At 35.7% G+C, this 19,049-nt stretch overlaps 2 protein-coding genes across 2 annotated transcripts; one reads left to right on the plus strand and one right to left on the minus strand.

Moving 5' to 3' along the window:
* The first annotated feature begins 1,156 nt into the window (after window positions 1–1,156).
* LOC117113225 (uncharacterized protein C16orf52 homolog B-like) lies at window positions 1,157–4,832 on the plus strand. The gene is made up of 2 exons (XM_033256512.1): window positions 1,157–1,303; window positions 2,513–4,832. The coding sequence occupies exon 2, from the start codon at window positions 2,644–2,646 to the stop codon at window positions 3,157–3,159; it is 516 nt and encodes a 171-aa protein (XP_033112403.1). The 5' UTR covers window positions 1,157–1,303; window positions 2,513–2,643; the 3' UTR covers window positions 3,160–4,832.
* LOC117113224 (ribonucleases P/MRP protein subunit POP1-like) lies at window positions 4,178–18,030 on the minus strand. The gene is made up of 9 exons (XM_033256511.1): window positions 17,927–18,030; window positions 17,128–17,233; window positions 15,756–15,940; window positions 14,685–14,966; window positions 13,893–13,980; window positions 13,126–13,368; window positions 12,252–12,406; window positions 7,850–8,021; window positions 4,178–7,347 (listed from the first exon to the last, which is right to left on the minus strand). Exons 2-9 carry the CDS (start codon window positions 17,192–17,194, stop codon window positions 5,918–5,920), a joined length of 2,622 nt encoding a protein of 873 aa, XP_033112402.1. The 5' UTR covers window positions 17,195–17,233; window positions 17,927–18,030; the 3' UTR covers window positions 4,178–5,917.
* Window positions 18,031–19,049: the final 1,019 nt, after the last annotated feature.

The raw sequence follows: 19,049 nt of genomic DNA on the forward strand, positions 1-19,049 counted from the left end.
CATTATGTTGTGTAGTCAACCGGTAAAATATAAACGCCGGTTCAAGCAGAAGTCCACGAAAGAAACTTAATCCATGAAAAGGAATAGCAGGTTTAAATCACTACGAAAAATAGTCGAGCTCTTTGCTATCGCCGGGCCTTGATGTTACCAAGGCAACAGAAGAATTAATGGAGTGAAGACGGGACTGAAGTGAAGAAGACATTAATCTTCTAAAAATACATTTCATTAATCAACGAAGTTCTTCTTGTGCATAAATTATAAGCCAGTTAAGTGCAGGGCACTTGAACATGTACAAAGGATATCTGTACCAGTGATCACACACAATGGTTAATACTACGTCAGTTCTTATTACTGTAAGTTACACATTCGGAAATCAAAAACCCATTTTGACCGACAGCAGTCAGAGATGAGAGCAGGAAGGGTGGGGGAGTGGGCTTGGTCATCGAATTGATTGTTCATATTATTATTAGTGCGCTTATTTAAATTATAGTAAACACGTTTGAATATTCATAAAATCATGGACCTATTAATAAGATCCATGATAAAATGTTTAGACATTATTAATTATAATAAAAACAACAATAATAATATTGGTAATTAATAATAATAATAATAATAATAATAATAATAATTATTATTATTATTAATAGTGATGATAACAACAATAATAGCAGCATTTTTTTACGTCTAAATATCTACGCGTATACACGTTGTTTTTGGAAAAACGTGTGTTTAATAATAATAATATCTATATATACTGTAGTTTAGTAAGTGCTTTGCAAATAATAACTATATTTCTGTTAAATGTTTGTTTCTCCGGTTTGTACTGGGGAGCTCCCTGACAGATGGGCATTCCCTCTTTTGAGCAAACCTCTCAGGTACTGATGAGTCGTTTTAAAATTTTAAAATTTTTATGTTCGTTTTTGTAAATTTGAAATGGTGAAATAATTTAATAAAATATATGTGATATGACATAACCTCAATAGGCCTATATGTGTTTAATTAGCTCTTTATAATTATATATTATCACTTTACTGACGTCACGGCGCTAATGTTGCCGAAAACGAGCAGTTCCGTCACCTCTGGATTTATACCGTAAATGAAAATACCCTGTGACTCGACTTCGAACTAATGAATGCGTTGCATAGCAACACTGTCTGATGAGATCTGCATGTCAATAAATGCGTATCGACACGATTTTACGTCACGACATATACTGACTGGGTGAGCGACGATACGATAGTGGCCATAGCGAAATACAGTACAGTAGTTATATTTGCACTCAGAATTGCAGTTGTAAAAGGTATGGAATATATATAAGAATTGACGCTAGCTATGTAATAAAGATTGAGCTGTCATTAGCCACAAAACTAAAATGAAATGAACGTATTTATGTTCCATTCTTCGTAGGTCTATTTAAAATGGTAGCAGGGTCGTAACAATCAGATACGTATGTAAAGTATTGACTGACTGAGCTCTGTTCTCACTTCCGGATCCATGCGTACACAGACGTAGAATAACTACCCTTCATAAGATTCCCTACCTCTCTCCTCTATTTCGAATTCCTGGATTCGCCACTGATGATCCAAATACAAAGAGGATTATGATATTCCTTTTTTGGAATTTGGTTAATTTGTACAGTATATTACTAGACAAATGAAAGTTTACATCCTCACCATGAATGAAATAGTTTGTTAAGGGGGGAAACAACAACCTAAAATACATGTAATGTACGCTGTTTACGGTTCCAGAATGAACTAAAGCAATTGCCCTATCTGCCATGCCTCGCCCAATCATGCGTTCAAAACGCCGCGTAAAATACTCTACACACGTGCGTTTGTAGGTCAACACGTATATGTTGGGACATGCGCGTAACCCTTGCCCTGTTTAAAAAATGAAATCATCAAACGTTAACTTTCAAAGAAAAACACTAAATCAAAACCAGTTATCAAACTTGGCTGATAAAGACCTGAACCTTTTTTACTACCAAATTATATTGATTACCACTGCCAGCCAATTTAAAGGTGTCTATGCGTTAAAAATAAAATATCTCACTGGAAACAGAGGCAGTGATTTTAAGGGTCTGGAGCAGTGGCGGCTCTAGGATATAATTTATGGGGGGAGGGGGGCTAAGTATTTATAGGTGAAACTATAGTATGCAGTGTTATCTGAGGGCTGAAGGCCCGAGCCAGGGGTGGGTATGGGCCCCTCCTCCCAAAACGAGGTTTAAACAAAAATTGGGACTTCCAGATGGCCGGAAATGGCTGGGATGGGAAAACTAGGCCTATTTTTTTTTGTTTTGGTCTGACTGCCCGACGAGCTGTAGCCGATGGCGGGGCTTGACCAGACCAATGGGGGCTTAATCCCCCCCTGCCGCCACCACTGGTCTGGAGTCGATCATTTTACACCAAAGTCTCATAAAATTTGATAATGTAGACAGAGCTAGCTTTAAAGTAAATAGTGAAGGAATAAATTGATAACCTGGATATGTGTTTTCCTTTATTCCTTTTAGGTTTGTGAGTGTAATCTTGGAGGAATAAGATGAAGATGCTGATCAAAAACATTTAGTGTGTTTCACAGTTTGCAGGTTATCAAGAGCAAAACAATAAAACAAATGTAGAAAGGCAGCTGTAAACGCTAAATATGGATTCTTTTATGATAGCCGCTGGTGTGTCGTACACAATGGCTTCCGTGCTGTGTATCATCAGCCTAATCACACCACAGTGGGTCGTGTCAACAGATCTCGGGAATATCAACCTAGGTTTGTTTGTGCATTGTCAGAAGATATTTGGGCGAGAAGAGCAGTGTAGTGCCACTGAAAGCCCCATTGCATGGACGCTAACAGCTCTGCTAATTCTAGCCGGGTTAATGCTGGTCTCAACGGCCGCATTATTAGTTCTTTTAACCAGGAAACAACCGTCCCTGGAATGCTACCCTAAATACTTTGGAGTGGTGGCAGGCATACTCTTTTGCTTAGCTATCGTAATGTTTCCCGCAGGATTTGACATGCCGATCATTGGAGGAACGTCGTTCCTGCTTCCAGCCAGCGCCAAAGTTGGCATCTCTTACGGACTTTTTTGCATGGCTATCATCTGCACAATGACTGGAGCAGCATTGGCGCTGGGGAAAATGTATTATTCTATCATAATATTCAGATAAATATATAAAAATTTGTAACTGTAGAAAAATAAAAACATTGGGTGGCAGTCCCTTTGGAAAATTGTTGCGCACAGAAGTTACAATCACATATTAAAAAATCAACTCCAGCTAGCACCCTCCCCAATTTTTCCATCGCACTCTCCATAACCACCCCCCATTCCACCACCATATCACTACTCCTAGACCAACTCAGACAGCGTTGTATAACGCAGCACGAAGCAATTTTGTTGTTTTAATGTAATTTTTTTTCCACCAAGCAAAAGAAATTTCTGTAAATTTTATATATAGACCAATGAAAGTTGAATCGCGACTTAGCACGAAAACAAATCGCATTGAGTTGTGTTATACGATGGTATAGGTACATACTTCTTAGGTTATGCACTGTGTCACAGGCAATAAATTTGGGTTCATCAACATGAGGATGTAACATTATGTATATATGGGACTGTCACTACATATAGTGTACAATTTGTTTCGTTATTCGGTCTCATGTGAAGGTTTTAATAAGTTACTCAGGGAATTGTGTGACCAAATGCAATATTGGAGGTTTTTGTAAATATTGTAGTGTAATATTAATTTTGACAAGGAGCATAATCACCCAGCAGAGTTAAAATATTTACCATTAATACGCATTCCATCCATTAACGAAAACACAAGGGCAAAACAGATGCTCTTAGACCTATTTATTTTCTGATCAAATTTTAAACTATGATACATAAAATGTAATTTCTAAATTTTCAACAAAAAATAGTATTCAAATAATTAAGTACTGGAAAATTCAATTTGGAATGGAGCCTAATCTTCATAAAAGATTTCAATCAAACTTTCATGATTTTATGCTATTCAAAATGTAAATATTACTTATTAAATCAAATCATTTTATATTTTTATGCTTAATTTATTCTCCTTTTTGCTAAATGACTTGCCCTTTTTCAATTCTTTCCCCAGTCATGACAAGTTACTTGTATGATTCCCAATACATTTTAGGCCTTCTACTGTATAAGAATATAAATTTGGTCTAAAGAGTTTTCTCTGTGAGTCGTACTGTATGTAACCTGTTCTAAATCCTAATACTCTATAGCAAATGATGAAGACTATAATAAAACATTGTTTGTAGAGATAAAATGAAGTTAAACATGCGAGGCTTGCCATCCTAAAACCAACATACTGTTGCAAGATGTTAAACTGAGTAATTAACATAAGAATGCGGCAGTAATTTATTCTTTAGTATGGAGAAGCTTAATGCTTTTACTCATAACTTTGCAATAGTTAGTCGATTTCTGTAAATGACCCATCCTTTTAAATCTTACATGTGGAGAATATATTATTTTTCCTTTTTGGTCACTGATGCTGTTTTGGGATGGCTAGCCTCATGATAAATGTTAAACATACATAAAACATAATACACAGCATATGATGCATGTTTGTAGTAATGTGATATCTACTAATGTCTTTCAAATGTAGTGCAGCTTATGGTAAGTTAACCTTGTGATATGCAATTCCTTGATGGTTTTCAAGTATTAAAATATCCAGTATTTTGTAATAAAGATTATATTGGTGGGAAAAAATTAATCATCCAATTGTCTTCTGTCTTAGTGTCAGCCCAATGTAATCATGCGATACAGTAGTTTAGGATAATCATCCCTTTGTAGAATTTATTTATTATATCTATACAATCCATAAAGTGCATTGTGACCATTGTTTAAAACCTTCTGCCTATACTAGACACTAAGGCGTTATATTATATTCTTGAATTAAATAAAAAAAATATAAATTTCTTGATTTCAGTCAATAGTCATACTTCAGTGCAATAAAATAATGACATAATTAAATGTAAATTATTTCATCTTTCAGCTAGATGTTAATATTTAAATTTTTCTGTTTTACTTACAATAAAATAAAACATTTTTTTTTAGTTTTATTCATTTTTAGGTAAAAGTATGGGTTCTGCAAAAATCTTTTGCTGTACAGTACATAGATACACAGATTATGATTCCTGGTAACAATTATACAATTGCATAAATGTCTGTAGTTGCGGGACACATCCAGTGAGGTTGCCTCAATCTAGCATCTATCCGAAGACTTTTTGGCTGCTCCTCAGGGAGAGGTAGGATGTTGTATATTTGGGGAGCTCAACACCCCCCGGATCCGCTACAGGATCATCAATAGACCCATTCAGCGATGTTTGTTTACAGCCGGTCATGTGACATATAGTGGGTATTACTATGGAGAATTTACAGTGCGATCAGTGCTAAAGTATAGGAAAGGGTAATGTTTGTTTAAAATAGTGTATATTTACTTATTCTAGCGTTCCATGTACTTTGTATGCTTTTGAATTTATGTGATCCTTCGTAAACCGAAGCTAGCTTATAAATCGTAGCGTGTCAAAATTGCAGTTCGCGGATCGAAGATTCTCGTCCATATCTAGACAGACCGTAGACATGCAGGGGCCTAGGCCTAGCACTTCTCAAAAAATCTGAATGTTTTGAGACATTATCTTTTGGAGCATTAACAAACCATTATATCAAACTCAAATTTCAATTTGCAATCAATTTGGTGTAGTTACTGGCATTACAACCAACATTATTCAACATCAAATACTCCAAAGAAGCTACGCGTTTTCCTGTACCGAGCGTTGCTTGCGCTGCATGTTTACAATTGATACCCACTATACGTCACATGACCAACCTAGCGGAATGTGTGTTTTAAATGAAAAGATATGAGCAGAACCTAGCTACTTACTGTCATCCACTGGATCTCAAATGCTGGTCTGAATATTGAGGTAAGCATATCTGTACTGATGACAGTTAGCATCACGTATCAACACAACAGCATTTCTGTGTAGCAACTTTTGTCGCAAAAGCTTTGATAACCCTACGAGGCTACACAAGCCAACGGAACCGCCTACTCCAGTCGAGAAGCTGTGGGCTCCATTTGTGACATAGCCGATAATTGTTCTACTACAACAGTTGATGTTAGTGGTTGATGAAGAGCATTCTGATGACGACATTTGTAATTTGTCAAGGATTTCTTCATCCAGTTTAGTTTGACCACCTTTGCCATCAATTTCATCTCCTCCTGTGCATTCATCTTTCGTCGTTTTCAGTTTCTTGACTGATTTACTTTCCTTAGCAAGTCTTGGAGTTGGTAAACCTGTGTGTTTAGGCTCAATAGGACCGGGGGAAGATGGGTTTTCCTCTAAAGAATTTAAATCTTCCTCGGTTGGTAGGCAAATCATTGCAAATATTGATGGCGCACCACGATTTACCATACGCATTGTCACAAATACAAGTGAAGATTTCAGGTTGAAAAGTAGCTCGCTTGGCAAAGGAGGGGGAATGTTGGTTTTGGTTTCTCCAGCTGATTCTGTTTGCATACTTCCAAACTCGGTTTTATCAAGCTGCCGCTTCACCTCAGGAATAAGCGTTTTGGATTTTTCAAACACTTTACCAACACAATGCAATTGTAATTGTTTCAAGTACTGAATGTTTCTGAGAACAAATATGTTGGTTCTTTCAGTGGATGGAATCTGTTTAGCGGATGGATTCCATTCCATTAATTCTACCTTCTCGAGAGATTCCTTCATTTCATCATCCATTTCATCCTGTTTTATTTCATTTTCCCAATATAAAATGAGTTGCCACCAGGGATGGATAAACGGATTCTCTGTTCCAACCTTTGAATAGTTCAGACGTTTAGCTGGAGGTTTCTTCAAGTAGTTTGTTTCAAGTTCCGACTGCAGATTCACACCATACATCTTGCCGCTCTGTGTATCTGGAAAATCTAACGGGAATTCTGGAGCTCCTTTCTGACGGCGTGAGCTGCTTGCTTCGCGTATCCCACCAACACGCGCACCTCTGTAGTAGAATGCTACCCAAAATTCCATTCCCCAACCACTTGGAAGGATAACATCCCAACCGGCTCCATATCCCAAGATTCCAAAGTGAGCTTTATGATGCTTTCCACCAGAAAGTGATTGGTAGCCTGGGTTCTGGAGGAGGACGACTGGAATTCTTGACTCCTGCCGTCCAAGACTTAATGGTGTGCCAGGAACCAATTGCTCAGATCTCATCTGGTTGATCTTATGCTGAGACATCTGCATGGTCTTTACCTCCTTCCTGACATTCTGATCCCAGATAGGTGACCAAGTACAGCTGCTGTTCATTCTCTCAGACATTTTTGTGCGTTCTTCAAAATGATAAAATGATAAAATATATCATATATAACTTAGTTTAATCTTGTGAAGGGATTAAACAAAAAAGTAAAATGTGGATGTTATGTATGCATCTTAGTAAATATATCCCAACACTTATGATAAAGCAAGAATGTATGAGAATGGCTTTTGTAATTTGCATAAATTTGACAAGTTTCAATTTGCATAGCCTACTTAAGTATGGAAATTGTCACTTGGCGGTTTAAACACGTTGGCTGCCAGGGATGCGAGTTTACATTTTATCTCCACACCTGTCCAAATATCCCACTACTGTATTTCATGTAAACTCGCTGGCAGTAGTCCCCAAAACACAAACTATCAACCTGGAAGCTCAGGGACGAACCAGGAAGTAATAATCAAACAATAAATACTGTATTGGTGTTCGTATTTTATTATGGTTGATGGGAATGATTTTCATTACAATGGCGCCCTCTATGCTTTGGCATATGGAAAAGAAGGAAAAAAAATTACACTTGCCTACTTTTTTAGGATCACTAACTTGCCCTCTCTTCTTTGGCAAAAGATGTCTTGGATCTCTCACTGTTAATGCTAAGATGCAATTGGAGTCAAAGTCAGTTGCAGTTTGTTCAACAGACATACCTTCCCATAAAGTGGACTGTTCCTGGAAAGCTGCCAACCTATTTGAATCCTGAAGAAGCAGAACATAAAAAAATTTCAGGTAGAAAAATCTCAGCAGACAGCAAAATAGCTCATTGAATCAGATAAAGATCATAATTGGAAAAATTGATATAAATACTTTTAAATGGTTTGTGAAATATGTAAATGTAAGACAAGAAATAAATAATAAAAATGAGTTTTTTAATGTGTATGTATCCATCTCCCCAGGGATCCAACCACAATTTCTAATTCCAAATTTGGAATAATGACAAAAATTAAATAAATAATTGCAGCATTATACTCCATTTGCAAAGATCAGGCCATTCTGCATTTTTTCTTTCATTTTTAATTTAATTATTTTTTTTAAATGACAGATTTTAACAATAGTCAGAGGTAAATACTTATTTTTAAAAGAAATTACAATTTTCTAAATATTTTAGCATACTATTACATCAAACATTTGGAGTAGCCATATTCAAAACATAATACTGCAACTGAACTAATAAGCACAACAAATAAATTGATTGACTACAGAAAGGATCATAGTATAAATGAAATAATGAATGAGTTAAATAATTTTCAATTAAACTGCAGTTGTTTTAATAAATGGACTAAAAATAAGAATTGTTTATATAACATCAAGGGCTTTAAGTGACAGCTCGGGTGGATGGTTTATTTAAATTAATATGAAGAAATATAAACATATTCATACACTACTTCTATGGGAAACTTTGCAGGAAAGTATTTTTAAAAGACAACAATGATAAACACTAAACACTATTAGTATGTTGTCTTTCTATTGTGACCATCAACATAATTCAAATATAATATACCGTTAAAGCATCAAAATACAGGAAGTACATTAGCAGAGGGAAATCCATGTGGGGGAAGGGGATGTACAGGGTGGGAGGGGGGAACTCCACCAAAATTTGGCATATAAAAAAAATGGGGGAAACGTTATTTCAGCCCTCTAGTGCCATAGACATAAAGTCCCTATCTCAGCCCCAACTATGGTAGGGCTGAAGTAGTCTGGACCTTTTATCTGTAAAACTTTCACCCCGGATCACCTCTATTTTAAATTTCTGTATCTGCCACTGAAAAAAGTAAGAAGTGGGTGAATAATTAAAAATTACAATGCTTTGTGCTTTTATTTAATGTAGCGGCTAATCAAATTCTTAATTCTGATTGGAATTTATTTTCCTAATCCAATCCATACATACAAAACCATCTAATCAGAATAGAATTAGGAATTGGTTTGAGATGAGCAAGTCCTGAGCTGTTTACACTGCTTGTGTCCTTGAGCAAGGTACTTGGCCTAAATTTGTTTCTCTTTGCCAGGGAGTGTTTTAACAGGTACCTGGTTGGTTGGTAGGTTGTGAATGTTTTGCCGGAAACAATTTAGCCTCTGCTGAATTCCTAAACAACTATTAATAGGTTCCTTATAGCCTTTTCCCAACAATGGATGCAAGCTATATAAATTATTACTACTGCTGCAGATGGCGCTAGTGCTGCTGGTGCCAGTGGCAAGTTTTTACTGTTAAATATGCAGATGACACTTGCCTAGTTGGCCTTGTGAAGGATAATGACACTCAGGTATATCTTGAGAATGTCGATCGCTTTTCAGCATGGTGCCAAGATAATTATTTAAAGTTAAATGTTAAAAAGACAAAGGAGATTATCGTTGATTTTAGAAAAGGCAACAAGACACATATGACCTGACTATTATACATGATAAGGTTGAAATTGTTAAACACCATAAATATCTTGGTACAATTATTGATGATAAGCTTGACTGGAAAGAGAATACAAAGCACATTACCAGTAAGTGCAATCAGAGGCTGTAATTCCTAAGACGTTTAAAGAAATTTCATGTATGTAATAAAATCATGGTACTCTTTTATGAATCAGTCATTTTATCAATTCTAACTTTTTGTGCAATAGTCTGGTTTTATAGCCTTGATAAACAGAACATGAAAAAAGTTGTAAGAATTAGTAGAACAGCTGACAGAATTATTGGGACTAAAAACAGTATAAATATAGAAGATTGTATTAACAGTGCAATGTGTAAAAAAATGGAAGTAATTATATCAGATGTTAATCACCCTCTTAATCAGTACCTCGCCTTCAGCAGGACTGGACGTATGTTATATCCAAGGATGCGGACAAATAGAATTTGTACAAACAAGAAGAATTTCAAACCATGTTCTCACTGTGTTTGACAATAAAAGTTGAATTGAATAAGAATTGAATTGAATAAGAATAGTGGCGGTGGGTGGGGGTGGTACTGCTTGGGTTGTTGCTGTTACGCCTACTGGTGCTGCTGTTCCTGCTGCTGCCCTTAAATGCATTTTCCATGCAAAAGCGCAAAGCACAGGTTTGTCTTCTCTCTAATGAGGGCAGTTTTCCACGCTACTCTGCCATGAGCAAGTCTCTCTAAAAGCCCTTGGGGCTAAGGTCATTTTTAATTACTTCATCCATGTTTTCGGGATCTCCAAATTTTATACCTTCTACTTCTTTGTACCTAGATCTATTTATCCAGTTAACTTCCCATATATAAATATAAAACAGACTAAAGCCACTCTTGCTCAAGTAGCAGCAAATAAACTCTTTAAATGTGTCTAAAATTTCATTAACAATTTTAGTTTAAAATTAAATCTTCATTGTTTTCAGCTTATTTTTATATTTAAAGTTATTATTTATAGTACTAATTCCTTGTAATCTCTTTTGTCTTGACTTTCTTATCAGATAACATCATCAAATTTTAATAGAAAATCTCATAACACAATCACCAGAGCATTGCCGTCCAGGTAGGGGGTAGTAAATCAGTCTTCCCCTTACTGGGAATTGAACCCAGCCTTCTCACTCTGATGAAGTGTTACAAATTTAAAATTAGTCTACACACGTATTAGGCCTGATGAAAATAAATTTGGTTGTTGCCAATAGCATAGTCATTAATATTCAATTTGTTACTTTACAATATCTGCGTACCTTAACCCCCGCTTTGGTAGTGGACAAGAGTTTAAAACCCTACATAAAATTATAATTATACAAGAAATTGCAAATTGCAAGTGAAGTGCTGCGAAGTACACCTGCATATAAATGTTCTTCGAACAAAATTATTTATGCGAGTCAAGTGAAAATAATGAATAATAAAAATATAACAAATAATATGAGACACGACCCATTGTCTATATTAGAACACTTCTCATTGGGTAACATAAGTCGTAATTTTTCATTTTTGTCAAAAAGTGTCTTAAGTGGTGAATTATTGTTTAGGTTTTTTTTAATAAAGTTTCAAAAATTTCTATGTATGTGGAAAATGTAGTTGATTACCAAAGGTTACAATTTTTATTTTGAAGACTGCATGGTCTAGGAAGTGTACATTTTTTTATGAGGCAAGTTTCCAAGGGCGGGTTTTCTAGGGGCGAGTTGACTGCCAAAGAGTGTTGCCGAAGTGCGAGCTAGCGTGTTATTTAATCACAAGTGCGAGACCGCAAGTGTGAGCCAGCGAGCCATGACGTCGCGACAATAGATACGAGACGTTACTCGAGTTGTGCGAGGTATCGGCTGAGATTTGTGGAGTACAATTCAAAAAACAACTATAGGTCTAATAATGAATTATTGTGATGTTAAATAGACAATGTTAGCTATCAAGGAGCGACGTTGTTTTTCAATGGGACCTTCGTCCCTTCAAGGCTAGGCCTATCGCATCCTAGCTAGTCTAGGCCTAGAGTAGAATTTAGGCTAACGCGACATGCGGACGTTGCTATGTGTTGGTTAGTCTACAAACGTCGCCTAAAGTAATTGATTTTACCCGGCAGAACGAAAGAAGTAAACTCTGCTTTTCAGTCCTCTTAGGCCGTTGTCTTTTGACAAACAATGACCTTTCAGAGGTCAAATTGCTGTCAAGAATATGAATTTGCTGCTTTGCAGCAATTATAGATATCAATCCAGGGTTATGCACAACATTTCATGCAATGAATGCAGTAAACTTATACATTAACCAGACCAGCATGATTCAAATTACTTCTGGCAACTACTGCACGTAATATCTCTAGATTTAAAATCAAATTTTTGGCAAAAAGAACCACTTGGTAAAAAAGAAAGAAAAAAGGGATGTGGAAAAAATAAATGGTAACCCACATTGGCTCCTCCCATTGAATAACAATTTTATACAATCTAACAACGTAAATTTAAAAAACAATAAACAGCAACAACACGATACACAAAAAATAAGTGGCAGTATTAACAGTAAACCTACCTGGTAGACATTCTCCCACCAGTGGCGCTCTTCACTGGCATCTGGATGACATGTGACATCAGAAATTTTTAAAGCATCGACCAGCACTGAATGTGACAATGGACCCTCAAAATGAAAACGTACCAGGTCAGCTCGAAGGTCATTTACCACAACTCCTGGAACATGAAATAACAAATAGAAATTACTATTTATTTAACATTCGGACTGGAAACAGTAAAAATTTGTAGTGAAAAAAGCAATAACAACATAAATGCATTTGATTTGACAAATGTGATATCTAATATAGTATGATTATGAACACTAGCAAGTTTGTCTGACAAATACTGGAAGGAAAGACAACAGAATAAAAGCACTGGTAGCACAGAAATTCATTTTTCATTCATTCATGGATTTTTTATTCAATATTCAATATACAAAATTCAGGCAAAAAAAGTTAAAATTACAATTATGTCATAAAAACAACAAAATTACCATAAAAAATGAGTAAGTGAATAAATAAATAACGGGGGAACAGAAGGCAGTATAATGTATTGTAGACGAATCTAAATTGCACATTATTTACATTGCCCATTACATCAGACTATCAGTAACTTAGCTGCCAATCACAGAAAGGAAGGGTAAAGATGTCAACATTCAAAGGATGATTGTGTCACAAAATTGGAAGTTACAGTATTTTGTAGTTACTGTAATATTTCTTCATACAAGATCATAGAATTAATTGAACCTGTTTCTTAAAAATGCAAAATGCCATCTGCTCACCATTTTTAAATTATGCTGTTTGATCTTCTAAAAATGGTCCAACATTCAGTTCTTTCTATTGAACACCTCCCCACCACCTCCACCAATTTATCATAAAGTTAAAATGCTAACTTACCAGCTGTGCCATCTTTTGAGCACACCCTCTTTAGCTCTTCAAATGCTTCATCGTAACAAGCTGGATGTAACCACAACCATAGCTGTCTTGTTCTCCCATCTAATGGGCTGGTGCTGTCTTCAACAGGGTCCCACATAAAGTCTGCAGGGCCAATCGCTTCATAGGGGTATTTCTCATCTTTGTATAAGATAGTTCTTCCATGATGAGACCCATTTAAGTACCTCTCTTCAGATAAATTAACACCTGCCACAAGGACAAAAAATACCTTAGTCTCAATACTATAGATCCCTTTCTGCGTGTCCACTGGCCTGGTGGTGACACTGGCGGTGCACACTCCACTGGTAGGCAAAAAATTTGTCGAGTATAGGACAAATGCACAGGAATTCAGGATACTGGTTATCTTTTCTTTTTGTTGTGCCAAAAATACAAAAGCTACATCTATGAAATTCATATATGGCATAGTTAAATATATTAGGAATTTTAAAAAAATCAAATCTAAGACATTAGAATTTTTCTATTTTTATTCAATTATTAAAGTCATTTTCGTCTTCTCTTCGGATGTAGCAAGTGCGAGCACGCTAGGCCAAGAAAGTGAAAGAGTGCCTATGAATTTTCTGTTTACCACTCAGTAATGCTACGCCAGCTTTTGCGTTTTCACATGTCAAGCAATTCCATTTAAATAAATAGGAGGTGTGGGATCATGTAAATGGAGAGGATAATCCTATATCATCTTTCATAATCATAATTTCATAAACATTCTTTCTTACCTGTTTCTCTGTTAGTGATAAGATTCATCACGTTCAAAATCTTCTCCTGGGTTCCCACTAATTCCACTGCTCCAAAATATGAAATATCCTGCAAGAAAAGTTTCCTAATTTAATAAAACCATACACCCCTTAAAGTAAAATGGTGGAATCTATTATTGTGCATTTAAACGTGATAAAAAACATTCAGTTAATCGGTGTATTAACATCAAACATATATATTGGATATCTGACTAGATTACAATCGTACTGACAATAACAAATAATTATAATAAATAGTCAGATATTTAGTGTTATATCACAAGCTGCAGAATTTTGGTGTCTGATGTTAGTGACTGGCAGGAATACTCCTTGAGCAATGCATTATGGAAGTCAATGCACAATATTACAGTGATATAGGATCAAGCAAAATGTGTGAAACCACAAAGAAATCTGTGACATTCACTGTGGCATTTTAGAGATTCCACCACTGTCAGTATTGTAACATCCCGGTGCCAGGGGCGTAGCCAGGAATTTCCCAACAAGGGGTCCAAACTCCCCGACAAGGGGTCCACACTTTTCCCCCGGACACCCCGCTAGCGCTACTCTTGCCTGGGGCCCAATTAAAGTTCCCTGTTTCTGTAAAGCCCTTTCCAAACTTATCAAATTTTATTTGGCAAAACATGTGACATGCCTATATATGGTCATTATGACATCACATCATGGCCATATATAGGCACATGATGACTATATATGGGCATACAACAGCTTTTTGATAGTGTGGGCAAGATTAAGAGTTTGTAATACCCAACTCACCTGCATAAGGCAGTGTTTCACTACAGCTCTATAGGCAGCACGAACCCCTTTCTCATTCGAGTGTAAGGGGATTCGATGTCCCCACTTGTCCACCATTTTGAATCGCTTTGCATGCCACAAGTGAGTCTCTAACCAAATAAACCGTCTTTGACGTCGATTGAACTCGCTTCGTAAGTTACTTGGTCTTCTGCGATGCCGACGAGACTTCTTTTTGGTTGGTTCACCGTCCTCTTTATCAATATTATCTCCTCCTCGCTTTTGAGCTGGTTTGCTTTTGTTCATCTGTGAAAAAAAAAAATAAATAAAAGGATTATTGTTTCAATTGATGGTAGCCACAAATGTCAAAAAACATTTGCAAATCAACATTAAACTGTTGCATTACAGAGTGTAGTGTATTTCAGCATGAATTTAGAATGTGTATTTATATTCCTACATGTAATATCTAATCTACAATCTAAAATTAATTGTAACAGGCTTACTTTGTTTATTAATAATTTATCATTAAACTAAGTGTGCCACTTTAAAAGAAAATGCCCAGGGGAGAGGCGGTGTGGGAGAATTGAAGGAGAAAATTTAGCCAGAAAAAGAGGCAAAAAATTTGAAAAAATTATACAGCGCGTTCCACCAAAAAAAAAAACAAAAAAAAAAACCCTATTTTTTCTTATCCCCAATGGGGTGATAAAGAGACACATTCTAAATAAATTTCTCAAAACCAACTGGCATGCAATCACTCAAATTCTTCCTTTAGGAAATTAATCCCTCGATTTGGAGATAAATCGGTCCATGTGAGCAGAGCTTTAAACTACTTAAATTTTTCGAAAGGATAGGCGCTATCAATGTCCATAACAATTTATTTATATTTCCTCTCCCGCCTAGATGCTTTTGGCAAAATAAGTTTGCTAAATAAGAAAATAATTTTGCTAAATAAGAAAACAATTTTTTTTTGTTTTCCACCCTCCAGTGACCATCTTTAAAAAATATTAGTTCACTAAGGTATTAAAAAAGTCTCGCCAAAAAACAATAAACAGTGTGAGTTGGGGGTAAAATGAAAAACAATTTTGGTCTGTGTACCTCCTTCTGTCCTTGGCTTCTCATGCTTCGAGGAAGTCTCTTCACGTTGTGACTCATTGCTCTTCTTCTCATGTGACGTGGCAAACGCTGGAAGATTCGCTTCCCTTTACGTGGACCCTCAAGCGCTCGCACCATTGTATTGATCTCATCAGCACGGCAAGATGCATAATTCTCCACTCTAATTGCTAAATTTTCAATGAAAATGACATTTTATAAGGAAGACATTTTTGATCTACAAAGCAAAAGGGCAGATGTCCTTTCAATTTATTTCATTTCATTTAATCATCTCAAAACATAAAATAACAAAAACAAATATAACGTTATACAATAATGGGAGGTAAAACATGAGACAAGGAGGACACCTCAAAAGCGAAGTAAATCATTGTCAGGTGGGGACCCTTCACAAGAGACAAATATTTACCCTATTGACTCGAAAAAACACCTGTGGTGTCTGTTGTTCAGAAGGGTTTTTGAGGGGGCATTTATTCAAGAGAGGCAATTATTTTTTTGGTGTAAAATAAACACCCCAATTTCACTGTACTGTAAATGTGGAAGTATAACGTATATATTACTGTCAAAATGCGTTATTGCGTGATGATGAAGACTTATCGATCCCAACCAGGTTAGAAAAAATGTAATTCTACTGGAGTGGGACATTAATGGAATGTGTTAAGAATGATGTTGCTTCCATTAGATTTGCTTAGTCATTTAGTGTGGGGTTTAATCAAGAAAAATATAAATGCCTCAAGGATTTTATTTGCGGGAGACGTTTATTCAAAATGAGGCTCTGAAGGGGGTGTTTATTCGAGGAGCATTTATTCAAATAAATATGGTGGTATACAGTATATTTATTTAATCGCTACTGACTGTAATACAGATTTATCAGCTTTGAAATTCCTTGTAATAAAAATCAACAATAAATGAGTGGAGTTGAAAAGCTTGGTGGTTAAGATGCTTGCCTTCCAATCCCAAGGTCCTGGGTTCAATTCCTGTTAGTGTTGCAGGATTTTTTCTCACAACCAAAATAACTCCACTATCTAAATCCCATATTGAGATTTAGTTTGTGTAAAGCATCGTGTGTGTATGTTTGTCTTGTGTAAGGGATGGTCACCTACAAGTAGGACAGTGATAATATATTCACTATTGACAATCCTTGTCACATGTAATGTGTGCCTAAATATAAATAATTAAAAAAAATAATAATAAAAAATAAATGCTTATATAGGTATGCCTACGATACGATGAATACTACTTTCGAGGACTAAAATGTAGGAAGCAGGAAAGTTACAAGGTAAGTAAAGTTAATGGGCTCTCACATGAAAAACAATTGTAGTGCAATAGCCCCCGCACACTCAAATCCACCCCTGTTTACCTCTAGTAGACTCCAAGATATCTGGATCTTCCTGTTCTTCCAGATTGTCTTCTTTCATTGTGGCCATGGGGTCATTTACTTCAATTTAAATTGCAGTAGGCAAAGTCTATGAAAAAATAAAGTTAAAAATATTTAATATGAAATTAAGGAGTATTATAGAATGGAAAGGTGAATTTTTTTGTATAGTTTGCAAGCAAAATCAGACCTCTAGTTTGGCATTCCATACGTACACTTTGATAAAATGAAATCATTCTCTTTTCCAACATTTTTGACTGACTTTTCTATCTATGTAATGAAATCCATAATTAAACAAACTGCCAGTAGTAGGCCTATATCAAAAAAAAAAAAAAAATACTTATAGGCCTAGGCCTACAACAGTTCTTTCCTTGATTTTCAAAAATTATCACTTCATGATGATGTCTACCGATTTGTGGAAAAGGCGTATGATATTGAAACTGGTCCTAAACCCCCAATTTTATTATTAATTACAATGGCACTACTGATTTTAAAAAACAGATTTTGTATTTATCTATTTAGCAACATCCTAGGCCTAAGCCCTTGCTCTAGCCTAGGCTACGTTGGTACTTGTAGGTCAAGTTTAGGCCTCAAATCAAAGGCATCGCCACGTGCGTAGTCTCGCCACCTGTGCACCCGTCCTCATCAAGCTAGGCCTGGTAATGTAGTAGTAGGGCCGGGCCTAGCATTCTTAAGACTAGCCTAGGACTAGAGTCATACATCGAACATGACAATATGATTACAAAATAAATAAGCACTTTTTATACTATTTGATACTACTAACTTTTCGTCGTAAAAGAAGGTTTCTATTCCTTTAAAATTGAAAGTAAGAATGATACGCAACAAGATGAAATTTGTAGAACCGCGCTCCACATCGTCGAATAATCTCGACTTTTTACCAAATTTGTAGCGCCCTCAAATGTAAAATTTATGGCCTGGGAAAACATTGGCCACACACACACCGTCTTTTCATCTGGAAGCTGAAAAAGATCTGTACCCTGGTTTTAGTTATTAGTTTTAATTGTAAAATAGAAAGAACAAAACATGATCTGTAATTAGGCCTAACGCTGTCGTAATTACAAATATTAATTGTTATCTTTTGCATCAGCTATTATAGTAAATTTACTGTAATTGTTCTAAGTTGGACCTATTCTGGGACATATTATTATTAATATACAGTAGTATTATTAGTGTTTATTTGGAAGTTGATAACGCATCTTAAGCAATTAAACATTATTTTCTCTATTGATTTTGTATCAATCCACCACAGAGTGTTATGTCTGTTTAATTAATGCACGAAGTTCGTTTTAATATATCAAAAAGTTTAAATGAATCTCTTCCCATATGAACCATGCCTCAGCACAATGGATGGGAGGACTTGAAAGAATTTCTGAACAAGGATCAAATAATTGTCTTTTAATTTAGGCCTACAATCTAGTATCGTAATTATCTTCCTGTTTTAATATTTCCGAGTGTTAAGCGTTTTTCTGTTAGTGTTACAAAACGGGTGGGTAGGCCTGTGCTACTAACTTCTAATACTGTATTAGATTAATTGAGCTCACCATAAAAACAAATTCACAGAATAGGGACTTTATTATTTCAAAAAGTTTTACGATAAGTCAATGGACTTTGGTTCAAATATGTATTTTTAATAATTATTTATTCTAATAATAATTTCATAAAATATAAAGTTCCTTTGGTTCTATCATTCAAGACCAATTATTTGATCAGCAACCTATCTAGATATCCTCATTGGACCGGCCATGGCCCATAGGATCGAAAAGACGCATCGCATACTGCAGGCTGATGCCAAAGTATTCAACAATCGGACTAACCACAATGTTGTCAGCTGTCATTATTCATCAAAGTAATATCATTAACTTGGTGTTTTTCATGTGTCAGAACAA

This window comes from Anneissia japonica, unplaced genomic scaffold, assembly GCF_011630105.1.
Source record: "Anneissia japonica isolate Jap-2015-1 unplaced genomic scaffold, ASM1163010v1 scaffold287593_len981703_cov172, whole genome shotgun sequence".
NCBI classification, from domain to species: Eukaryota; Metazoa; Echinodermata; class Crinoidea; order Comatulida; family Comatulidae; genus Anneissia; species Anneissia japonica.

Excerpts from the sequence above, each read along its gene's own strand:
- LOC117113224 (XM_033256511.1), bottom strand. The coding sequence starts at position 17,194 with ATGGCCACAATGAAAGAAGACAATCTGGAAGAACAGGAAGATCCAGAT. Across the intron at positions 15,941-17,127 it reads TATCTTGGAGTCTACTAGAG|CAATTAGAGTGGAGAATTAT; the intron begins GTAAACAGGGGT and ends TTGAAAATTTAG. Across the intron at positions 7,348-7,849 it reads TAGTGATCCTAAAAAAGTAG|AACGCACAAAAATGTCTGAG; the intron begins GCAAGTGTAATT and ends ATCATTTTGAAG.
- LOC117113225 (XM_033256512.1), top strand. The coding sequence starts at position 2,644 with ATGGATTCTTTTATGATAGCCGCTGGTGTGTCGTACACAATGGCTTCC.